Source organism: Camelus ferus, chromosome 2, assembly GCF_009834535.1.
Source record: "Camelus ferus isolate YT-003-E chromosome 2, BCGSAC_Cfer_1.0, whole genome shotgun sequence".
In the NCBI taxonomy this organism is placed as follows: domain Eukaryota; kingdom Metazoa; phylum Chordata; class Mammalia; order Artiodactyla; family Camelidae; genus Camelus; species Camelus ferus.
In genome coordinates, this window is record NC_045697.1 from 79,994,910 (window position 1) to 80,007,631 (window position 12,722).

Below are 12,722 nucleotides of genomic sequence, written 5' to 3' on the forward strand. Positions count from 1 at the left end.
TGGAATTCAAGTATTATTAAAAATAAAAAAATAGAAAAAAGAAGAATTGGACAGAAGTCAGATATTGTCACAATCCTATTATTTTTAGAGGCAAGAAAAAGGTTTTTTTTAAACTCACAAATCAGAGCCATTTTACTCACACTAGTGGCTGTTATAAATTCCACAAACCTATGAAGTCAAATTTCAGTCTCCAAAGCCCTCAAAATAAAACTTCTTTTGCTCAGTCGATCAAGCCAAACTCTTGCATGTTACATTTTATTCTTTATCCTACTCCTTTTTTATGGATAACAGATTTAATGCTTCTAGCATTTTTCCCAAATGGGAATCAACAGTTTGCTTAATATGTGAACAAATAAAAAAGATTTTGTTTGGAGTCACAAGGATAAATACTGCGTTTTACTTTTGTTCTTCACGTTTGCAGAAGGGTTTTACCCCCCTGCACGTAGCAGCCAAGTACGGAAGCCTGGATGTAGCAAAACTTCTCTTGCAACGCCGTGCTGCCGCAGATTCTGCAGGGAAGGTAAAAGTTTTCAGTAATATGTTTGTTGTATAACTTGGTCAAGTTGGGAGCTTGGGAGATCTGTTTCAAGATATTTTTCTCACTCTTGTGAAAGGAATTTGAATATAACTGATGAAACGGCTTTGAGATAATGGAGGTGTCTGTCCGTAACCTGTCCACGTACTCACTGATTCAGAAGGGGTTTAAAGCTGCGCCTCAAACGTGTGTTCTTGTCACAGCAGGGCCCGGAACTTCTCTGTATGAAGAATCCCTGCAGTGTTACTGTAGTAATTGTTACATAGCATTTAGACTTTTATTTATGGTGGAATCAAGATGCCCTGTGCTGATTGTATGCTCATCGGATCATTTACAGTTTTAGTTAACGTTTCTAATATGAAATTCATTAGGTATCTATTTTGATTTTTTCCTATTGACTACATTAATTAATTAACACGGACTTAATCAATATCAGTTTCCAAGTATCCTGGCAGCTTCAGGGCAACTAATGCTAATTGATTAATGCTGAAACTTAAAACACACCCTTTACAGAATGGCCTTACCCCGCTCCATGTTGCTGCTCATTATGACAACCAGAAGGTGGCGCTGCTATTACTGGAGAAGGGTGCGTCCTCCTCATGCCACTGCCAAGGTGAGGACCATAGAGAGAATTTATAGACAGAGTGTGACTACTCTGACAGCATGTGGGAATTGTGTTTTGTTTTTTTTTTTAAACACTTGGTATTGATATACCTGCAACTAACTAGTCCTGGTAAGAGTAGCTTTTGGTGTTTTTGTTTGTTTGTTTTTTTGTTTTTGTTTGTTTTTGTTTTTGTTTTTATTTATTTTTTTAACATTTTTTATTGACTTATAATCACTTTACAATGTTGTGTCAAATTCCAGTGTTCAGCACATTTTTTCAGTCATTCATGGACATATACACACTCATTGTCACATTTTTTTCTCTGAGTTATCGTAACATTTTGTGTATATTTCCCTGTGCTATACAGTGTAATCTTGTTTATCTATTCTACAGTTTTGAAATCCCAGTCTATCCCTTCCCACCCTCCACCACCCTGGCAACCACAAGTCTGTATTCTCTGTCTATGAGTCTATTTCTGTCCTGTATTTACGCTTTGTTTTTGTTTGTTTGTTTGTTTTTGTTTTTGTTTTTTAGATTCCACATATGAGCGATCTCATATGGTATTTTTCTTTCTCTTTCTGGCTTACTTCACTTAAAATGACATTCTCCAGGAGCATCCATGTTGCTGCAAATGGCATTATGTTGTCAGTTTTTATGGCTGAGTAGTATTCCATTGTATAAATATACCACCTCTTCTTTATCCAGTCACCTGTTGATGGACATTTAGGCTGTTTCCATGTTTTGGCTATTGTAAATAGTGCTGCTATGAACATTGGGGTGCAGGTGTCATCCTAAAGTAGGGTTCCTTCTGGATACAAGCCCAGGAGTGGGATTCCTGGGTCATATGGTAAGTCTATTCCTAGTCTTTTGAGGAATCTCCACACTGTTTTCCATAGTGGCTGCACCAAACTGCATTCCCACCAGCAGTGTAGGAGGGTTCCCCTTTCTCCACAGCCTCTCCAGCATTTGCCATTTGTGGATTTTTGAATGACGGCCATTCTGACTGGTGTGAGGTGATACCTCATTGTAGTTTTGATTTGCATTTCTCTGATAATTAGTTATATTGAGCATTTTTTCATGTGCCTTTTGATCATTTGTATGTCTTCCTTGGAGAATTGCTTGTTTAGGTCTTCTGCCCATTTTTGGATTGGGTTGTTTATTTTTTTCTTATTGAGTCATATGAGCTGCTTATATATTCTGGAGATCAAGCTTTTGTTGGTTTCATTTGCAAAAATTTTCTCCCATTCCCTAGGTTGTCTTCTTGTTTTACTTCTGGTTTCCTTTGCTGTGCAGAAGCTTGTAAGTTTCATTAGGTCCCATTTGTTTATTCTTGCTTTTATTTCTTCTAGGAGAAAATTTTTGAAATGTATGTCAGATAATGTTTTGCCTATGTTTTCCTCTAGGAGGTTTATTGTATCTTGTCTTATGTTTAAGTCTTTGATCCATTTTGAGTTGATTTTTGTATATGGTGTAAGGGAGTGTTCTAGCTTTTTTTTGTTTTTTGTTTTTTGTCATTTCTCCCTGTTTCTTCCGCAAAGCCTGTAAGATTTTTTAAGTCAGCCAATATTACAGGGATGTATCCAGGAGCCAGTAAAGATGACACTTCAGATTTTGATTGCCAACACTCTGCTTTAGAGACAGCAGTATGAATTTTGAGAAGAGAAACATAAGAAAGGCAGTTCAGGTTTTTCTCCTCCTGTATAAAAAGAATGTTATGATACACTTACCTTTTTATTCATTCCTTCCTTCAGACCTCAGATTTTTCATTGTGCTGTTTGAAAGACTCTGTTTCTTTGTTTTTTAAATGTTTCATTTGTGTGGGCTATAGCCTACATCTTTTTAAGTTCCTAGGCTAGGGATGTATTTTGGGGTTATATGTAGCACCAACTCATAAAACAGCTCCAACTGAGACATGAACCCTTGGACAGGGTGTTTCCCACCATTTGAGTTGCCCCTTTTTTATGCTGAAAATATACATGAATGTCATATAACATATAAAGTGATTGTTACATCTTTCGTTTATTCATTCAACAAACATATTGAGAACATGTCAGAGTTTATTTAAAAAGAAAAAAATATTTTTTGTGATGGGAAAATATTCATGCTGTATTAGATGACATAATAAAACAACTATTACCAATTATATGCCAAAAACTGCACCTAGTGCTGTAGTATAAGCATATCTCACTTAATCTCATAATTTTTACAGATACAAAAATGAGATTTAAATAGGTTAATTTGTAAGTCCAAAGTCACATGACTAATAATTGATAGAGCTTGGATTGACCTCAGACAATCTGACTTTAGAGCCAGCACTCTGAACATTAGGTCTACGGTGTTCCAAAGCAGTAGAGAGAGAATTATTTCTACTTCTACTGTATAAATATTTACATGTATATTCACATGTCTATTTAAATTATACACACTCTACATATATAATAAAATGAAATGGTCTATGTAAAAGTGAATTCTGTATATACCAAGTGTTGTGTATATAAATAAGTTATATATAACAAACTATTTATATATAGAACTTTGTACCCATAACTATAGATACACTTATATATCTTTATCTACATAAATAGATACATAGATAGGTATTTTGTTGGTACAAATATACAGCTTACAATAAAATAATTACACTGTCAAAAGAGGAGGACAAATTTTATAATCACACATATCATTTTTATTCCTTTATAACCCTTTCTCTATAATCACATCAATTCTGCATTTGTTTTATGTCTTTTTTCGTACTATATTATGAACTATTTGAGGACAGTAATCATGTCATTTTCATTTGCATATCTTGGAGGTGTCTCGTACAATTTTATGTGGGTTCTCAATACATCTGAATAAAAGAATGAAGACTGAGCAACTATTTCAACAGAATGAAAAATCTGCTCATTGAATATGCCAGGATTTCTTTCATTAACTTTCCAGGCTGCGTATGTTGAACAAAGAGATGAAAGGCTTCATCAATACCCAACACAACAGTTTATTTGAGCTCTTAATATGTATAACGAAAGGATTGTAGTAAAATTAAAATGCATGTTCTCTCCCACAAGGGACTCTCAATCTACCAGGAAGAGAAGACCTAAATTACAAAATAATGTGTATGGTTTTTCTAAAGAGACAGATGTAGCCTTGATCTCTGGCCTCTATAGAGTATGGTCCTTACTCTTCAATGCAGATGAACAGAGTCCAGATGGCTAGGTAAAGTACCCTCCACCCCACAGTCCACAGCGGGGTGGGGTCAGGAGGCTCCTCCAGTGTCTTCCACGCATCTGCCCCAGGCTGTCAGTAAGCATGAGTCCTTTAGCTCTGGGGCCACTCCAGGAAGCTTCCATTTGGTGGGACCTCACCCTTACCTACACTTTTGACTCTCTCTTCACTACAGTTTCCCACCCCACTCCCAACACATACAGTCCCTTGGACCCCAGAACCTCTTTGCTTCTTTCTGCCAGAGACCAGAATCTTTTCTTAGTCTTCATTGAGTTTGATGTTGTTGTTGTTATTTGGTTCCAAAACCTTTTACTCTACGTGGAGTAAGATGGTTTTTCAGACTTGCAGGTCAAGTACATGCTGGACAGTTAGACCTCTTATCTTGCTAAAATTCTACACTCTCTTTGATGACCTTTTATGTTGTTTTGTTAAAACTCCCCTGTTCTCCTCTGTATATGTCTCTGACTTTACCTAACCTCGGTAAGTTTACTGATACTTTGCTTAACCTTGGTAAAGCCTGTGCTGCAGGAATGAGGCGAGTTAGGGCTGCAGAAAACTCACTTTAGCAGAAAAAATGTTTAAACTTCTAGGGTCTACAAAAATCTATGTGCCCTTTTATTTGGTAGAATCTGTGGTCCCAGTGTGATGTTCTAGAGCACATGGAGCATCAAGGACCTATGATCAGACACTGAAAAGACTTCTAAGAGCTGCTGTCAAGTTTTCTGAGCAGCCTAAAGAGAAATATCATTCATCTGAACTGAAAGATGCTGACTTTGACTTAGAGAGATGAAGACAGAATGGATAGATAATGGGACATTTGAGGATCAAGATTTCATGACAACACATAAGGACATTTACAGTCTCAAAACTGCTTTTTATTTTTGGTACACTTTGCAGTTAGACTTCAGGAAATAACAGGACCTAAAATTCTCCTTAGGGTCTCACGAGAAGCACTTGATCAATATGCTTGCTGTCTTTCCCCTCAGTACGTCACAGTGAATGGCAAAGCTACTGTTTTCAATTTCTTTCACACATTTTTCATAGAAAAGTCTACCAGACGATAAAGAAAAGGAAAGGAAGCAATATAGGTTAGACTTAACACTTGTTCAGAATTTTGTTTGTTTGCTTTTTTTGGGTCCTAAGTATGGGGTTTAAAGTTTGGGTCTTGTAAGCAAAATATGAGTTCCTCTCGTCCTCTCCACAAACTTCCACGTAAAGCCATTAGTTTCAGATTTCCGCTTTTGAGCCAGCAGTTTGTAGAGACAAAGGGGAGATGCAGGGTTTTAATTGACCACAGAATTCATATAAGCTAATTTTGTTGTTTCATTTCTTTTTCACTAGGATGCAACCCCTTAAAGACAGAGATCAGGTCTTGTCCACCTTGGTATCCCCACCTAGCATGCATATGCTTAGTACTTACTAAATAGTGGTTGAATGAGTAAAAAGTACAATCCAACCAGAAGCATATTAGTAGGAGTGTTATAACAAGATCATAGAGGAGGGAGGGTATAGCTCAGTGGTAGGGTGTGTGCTTAGCATGCACAAGGTCCTGGGTTCAATCCTCAGTACCTCCGTTAAAAAAAAAAAAAAACCTAATTGCCTCCCACATGAAAAACCAAACAAAAATAAATAAATTAATTAATTAAAAAAAAACCCAAGATCATATAAATAATTCCATTTTATTCTGTGCAACTAAAACCATATCTGAAGTAGAGCATTCAGTTCTAGGCAGCACAATTCAAGAGCTATATTGACAAACTAGAATCAGTCCAGAACAGGTCGTCCTTAATGGAGAGAGGTCCAGAAATAGAGCTTCTGTCAGGAATAGTTGAAAGAATGGGAAATTTAGCCTGGAAAAGGGAAGACTAAAGGGATCTATGAAAACCATCTCCAGGTATTTAAAGGACAGTTGTAGAAGAGGAATCTGGCTTATTGCTTCTCAGGAGCAGCATTATGAGGGGGAGATTTTAAGCTTTGGGGCATTGGTGTCTGTGTCTGTCTTCCAGGGAAGTAGCATGGAATGCCTTGTGACATGGGTTGCAAGGATTTGGGTGTTGTTGGACAGAAACTTATGATGGGCAAGAATTTGAATTTACCGTAAACTCACTTTGAATGTTCCTATTGATTAGAGACTCTTATTTCCTTCAGACATTTATCAGGGCAATTGTTAAACTTCCAATATATGAATTTGATATTATTATTATTTTTTAGAATGGCTATACTCCTTTACATATTGCTGCCAAGAAGAATCAAATGCAGATAGCTTCCACACTCCTGAACTATGGCGCAGAGACGAACATTGTGACAAAACAAGGAGTCACTCCACTGCATCTGGCCTCACAAGAGGGGCACACAGATATGGTCACCTTGCTTCTGGACAAGGGAGCCAATATCCACATGTCAACCAAGGTATTCTGGTTTTGACTCTTGCTTTAGTGAAGAGTCTTCTGGATGAATGTAAATAGAAACCAATCAAAGATAACTTGGAACAAAAAGGGGGTGTGTATTGAAAAGAAACAGAGATATCCTCTAGAATTCAAGGGTAGCAAAGGAGTCAAGCCCCATGAGGGACTGGAAAACCACAAGGAAACAAGAAGTGAGGTTCACAGGCCCAGCCATAGGGCTACATGTTTGCATCTTGACTTTTCCCTGCAAGTCAGTTACATTTACCTCCCTCTGTGGATCTGCTTCCTCTGCTTCTCTGGGTATGTGAACAAAGAGGCTGCCCCATGGCTCCCAAGAGTTAACATCACTGCAGTTCAAGCAGTCAGGCCAGATTGCTGTAGTACCTGCTGGTCCTAATTCCAAATTCCAGAGAGGAAGAGATGTGGCAGCCTCATCTGGGGTCCAGCTCAAACGAGTGCTTCTGAGCTGCTGGTCTGTGCCCATGACCCAAGTCATTTTTCAGCTAGGCACTGGGGCAGGGGGCAGTAAACATAGATTTCTGAGCCAGCCTCAGCCTAGCCTGGGTGATGGTGGTGGTGGTCAGAGAATCAGTGTTTTTAATAAAGCACCTCTTTCATTCAAGCCTTGCTCAAGAGAATAGCCTTTGTGGGTAAGAATATTAACCATAATAGAATAATAGGGATATACCAAAAAAAGATATTATTCAAATATGAAAATATTTAGATTTTTACAAGTATGTGTCAGTCTCTCTCCATATATATCTATAGCCTTATCTATCTATCATCTATCTATCTGTCTATCTATCCATCCATCCATCCATCTGGTTTATATTTATCTTACACTTCTATATACTCCACTGGAGCCAGCTGCTGGGAAACAAAAAACTGGAGCATGTATTTATAAGTCAGTTCATCATTTACATCACTTAATGCTTTTTTGTAGCACATGGCATGGGTTTAGTGAAAATTAAGTTTCTTAGGATTTTCTGCAAATACACAAATAAGATGTTTTCCACATCTCCTGTCGAGTTAATTAGTACTTTTGGGGACTCGATTGTAAATTAGTCTTAGTAACACTTGTAAATAGGTTATGTAGTATATGTCCTTTAGGAAAGCTGTGAGGAAGACAGGCTGTCTTGAATGCCTCTGGGGTCCTGTTCTGCGGCTCTGTCACTCAGAAGTGTTCCAGTTCATCCCGTGCCCTGACGCACTTCTCTCTTCTCTATCAGAAGTCCTCACAGATCCTTTTTTAAAGTATGATGAGATTGATTATAGGCTTAGCCCTCCAAAAGATATTTGCATTTTAACAAGAATGAACATGATGAAGCCTTATGGCAACGTTCAGTATGTCAGACAAACAGTCATTCAAGTCTGGGGCATGGATTTCCTTGTGGTCATTAAAGTCATGCCATTCAGGTGGTCTTTTACCCTGTTGGGAGTCTTCTTACCATGAAATCAACAATAGAATATTTTATTTAACATCAGTATACAGATGGGTCGTGTAAGTGTTTACTGTCCATTAAAAACAAATCTTCCTTCGAAATAAACACAAGAAATCCATAAACAAATCAAGCAAGACTTTGAGTAGAATGGAAATTCTTGACAGTTCATGAACTGATCACGCAATGCTTCTGATTGTATAATTTTTAATTCATTAAAATGGTACGTACGTATCTGGAATCAGTTCACCATGTTCTCCCCAATGGTATTTTTCTAAACATATTACTTCCTTTGAGAGAGTTTTAGCAGTCAGTCAGCAAATACTTAATGAGTATTTTTGAATTGCACACTCAGCAATAGAAAAAAATAATCAGTTTGGACCACAAGAGTTTATATTATCTTTATAAAAATGATTTCAACATTGGATGGTGTCCTAAGAATAAAGGCATGATGTATTTGTCACTAGAGTAAAACTTTAGTAAATATGTTAAGTTATACCTAAATAACAATATAATATGTAAAAATACCAGCTTGAATTTGGTTGGTATTTATAATTATAAATTATGATAACAAATAAATAAATTATATATAAAATAAATAAATTTATAATTATACTTATAAGATAATGCAACTGTGGAAGTATCTCTGGTAATAAGCAAATCGATAATAAATTTTCCCATTGCATTTGTAAAGTACATACATTCTTTTTCTATTTAAGACTAACTGAAATCATTAATTTCATATTCTCCAAATGGTTATTTCTCAGTAAGAACTATAATATAGAAATGATGTTACAATCCTTATCTAACCACCATGTAATAATAAAATAGAACCAGTTGTAGAGTCCACCAGCACATCTTAGGAAATAAATTACTTTTTTTGAAAAGAACTCCTTCAACATCTTCTATTTGTTTTGAATTATTAGGAAGGTTTACGTAGCTTGATTCAGGTATGCATGTTTACCATAATAAACTGTAGAGGATTTTCATACTGGTTGTTAGTTTGCAATCTTTTATTGTAGAAAATCCATTCTGCAAATAGAGTAGAAAACGGCACATATATTTGAAATGCCATTAAAGATGCCTTTGAGATATTTGATGATCACTTAATTTAATGATCACTTCAGTAACACTTTTAAAAGATCAGAATCTCTGAGGAGAAGTATTTTTGTGTTCTCTATTTTAATATGGAGAAAATCAAGATGAAGAATAATCTTCTGTTTTGTCCTAATATTCATACTGTTTATACTTTGGGACTGTATACTATTTGTTTAGAAGTTATGACATTTTAATGCAAAAGGGTATATCTTCCATCTCATCCTCATGGTTTATGAAACGCAAAGCTGAACTCAGCCAGAACTATGTGGATTAAAAAGCCTCAGGCTCTTAAGTATAAAGCCTTTTCTCTAGTTGGAGATGTTTTTTTTTTCTCCGTAGATATCACTTAGATTTTTTTAAAGGTCGGAGAACTTGTCAGTCTCTAGAAGTAACACCATGGCTAGAGATCATGAATTTTGAAGAATGTGGTTTAGCTTTCTCAACCTAGCCTGATGCAGGAGAGCAGGCCTGCAAAGCCGTGGTCAAGAGGTCTGGTCCGTTTTAGTTGGATATAAATTGGTGGAGTGGGGGTGCCGACTCAGAGCACAAGTAAGGTTCCTCAGTATAGAGCTGCAGGATGTACAGGAAGAGGGCAAATATACGAGGTATTTGAACAACAGTAGCAAGAGAGAAACACATGTTATGGATAGTCTGTTAGTTAGAATATAAGCTCTGTGAAGGCAGAAGCTTTGGTTCACTGATACAGTCAAGTGCCCAGAATACTTCCTGGCATATGAAAGGTACTCAAGAAACACCTGCTACACATACAAATGATTTAGGTTTTAAAGCTACTCTTTAAATTTCAGTTTTGCTTGATGGAAGATACTTACACATGTAGTGAGGCTGCCAGATTGTGGCACTGACCAAATAAACCACTTTCCCCCTCCTTTCTCATGTTTTTATCTTTTATTAATTCTTGACTATACTTTATTTGCATATTCAATTAATCAAAATAATTACTTGATGGATATATGGCAGGAAATTTACATAACACTGGTCAATTTATGATGCTCTATATAAATGATGGGGTTACTTTTTATTTAGCACAGAGAGGAACCCCCAACATAGTATACTATCTTTGGGTGCTGGAGAAAATTATTCTGAACTCATTTCCTGTAACTCTGGACTTTTTTATATTGATACGATATTTTATTGATGAAAATATGGATTGTTGCCATGGTTATCAAGTAGAGGTAGTAATTGGCTGATCAACTATTTGAGTAAATAAATAGATTCAGCAGGAGGCACAGATGGGTTTGAAATGACTGTTATTTGCAAGCTTATTAGCTGAGTTATTTTAAAGTCTTACATCATGAGTACCCAATATAGAAAATGTAATTTGCAGAAAGTGTTGATTAACTTCGAGAGTATGTCTTGGATAGGAAGTCATATTAACTTGGAGGGTTTGTCTTATATATCAAAAGATGCAGTTCCTGGGGAGAGGCTATGAATTTTCCAGGAGTTCTTCAAGACGTGACATTACAGATGATGCAGTGTATCTTCTTCAACTGTACCCGTTTGCTTCCCTTCTCTCTACAGAGTGGACTCACATCCTTACACCTTGCCGCCCAGGAAGATAAAGTGAATGTTGCTGATATTCTCACCAAGCATGGGGCTGACCAGGATGCTCACACAAAGGTAGGGCAAGTCACTGTCAGTATTGTGACAAGTTCTGACTCGGATGATTCCCAGTAGCCCCCATTTAGGTCACCCCTAGTCTAAGCTCCATCCCCCCCTCAAAATCCCATTCTGAATTATTTATGACTCTCTCCTGCTCACAAATCTATAATGCTTCTCCATTTTTGCTAGAATTAAGTCCAAATGGATAGCAATAATAGGACTCTTTACAAAAAGACGCCAGTTTTGCAGACTTAAGTCCACCCTCTCTCCCTTATCACTTCAGCTAGTGGGGATGACTTGCTGTTCTCATCCTGTGCTTGCCTCCTCCATGCCCTTGGTTGTGAAATGCAATGCCGTGAAGTTCTATGAGCTCACAGTGGCTACATTTATTCATGCATCTCCTCTGGGTCCTCCTATCAGACTCAGTCTCTCTACCCTGTTTTCAGATCCTATTATCCATCTCTTTCTCTTAGCTCTTTGTCAGATTAAGTGGACACACGTCTCCCTTGCTGTGTTAAGTTCCTGTGTTCAGGGATCTGTCCCTATTCATATTTATATCCACAGAACGCATGTATCATTTGCCAAGTAATATTTGTACCATCAAACAGAATTTCTACCCAATCTACCATAACCGAAGCTCTCCCTAATCCCCCATCCCTTGAGTATTTACCACTACAGTAGTTATTTATTTGTTTATTATTATTATTTATAGCTTGGTTACACTCCTTTAATCGTGGCCTGTCACTATGGAAATGTGAAAATGGTCAACTTTCTTCTGAAGCAGGGAGCAAATGTCAATGCAAAAACCAAGGTAAAATAGTTGTACTCATTTTTATTTTCTATATGCAAATGGTTCAGCCATATGACACTTCACCAGCTCACCATAGCTACAAATGTATTTTCCTTTTAGTTCTTCTAAAGTGATTTTGAGTAAGTGATGTATTGTTGCAGTTGTTTGGACTTTTCATCCTAATGACTTTTGACAGCCATGTAGGTTAGCTTCAGAACGACTTCTGTGGTAAAGTTCCAGTAGCTGACATGGATTTAACAGTTTACTGCAGGGTATGATAGTTGCCTAGTTAGAACATCTTGATGTTCTGCCCGATTTCCTTTACATTGTTTCCAGGCCTTGGCCCCCATTGCCCAATCCTCAGTACAGGCAGTGTGCCTTTCAGTTTTAATAAACCCTGTCGTATTTGGAATATCACATGGTCATGCTCAGTGAGGCAATAATATGTAAGGCCTGGGTTGGAAGTTTTCAAGGATAATGCAGAGCTGACTTAATCCCAAGTGTTTTTCCCAGTGGTATCTGAAGGGTCCCTTCAGCAAAGCAAGATGGGAATATAACATCACACTTCAGTACATTCAAATTATTTCAAGAGGAAGACAAATGTGTGAAATAACGGCTGCTACTAGGCATAGTATAACTTTTGCAGCTCCAATTTTCTTGGTCCAAAAAATATGTAATTGCAGTTTTTAAAGTTTATATATCAGAAATCTCTAATTGCAGCTATGTGAGTAGGCTCAAGTAAACTAGTGTGAGCACATTCAGGAGTTTTCGAAGTCATCATTAAAGATGCTACTCATTAGAAGCAGAAGAAGTTTTGAAGGTCAGTCTTTTTATATCCACTTCAAAGCAGAGACAAAAGCACGTCTGTACATAAGTGTATTTGTAGGTGAATTAAAAATAAAATTATTTTAAAGTGATAAATAACACTATTAATATTTCAGAATCAAAACTTCTAATCCAACTCTAACACGATAGATATTGCCAAGTTGCTGACTAATTCTTGAGTTCT

At 36.9% G+C, this 12,722-nt stretch overlaps 1 protein-coding gene across 1 annotated transcript in view; it reads left to right on the plus strand.

Moving 5' to 3' along the window:
- The window catches only part of ANK2 (ankyrin 2), a 310,369-nt gene that overhangs the window by 207,696 nt on the left and 89,951 nt on the right, over positions 1-12,722 (plus strand). The window contains 6 exon segments of the mRNA XM_006174671.3: positions 422-520; positions 1,049-1,129; positions 1,131-1,148; positions 6,573-6,770; positions 10,843-10,941; positions 11,636-11,734. Coding sequence (XP_006174733.2) covers positions 422-520; positions 1,049-1,129; positions 1,131-1,148; positions 6,573-6,770; positions 10,843-10,941; positions 11,636-11,734 — 594 coding nt within the window.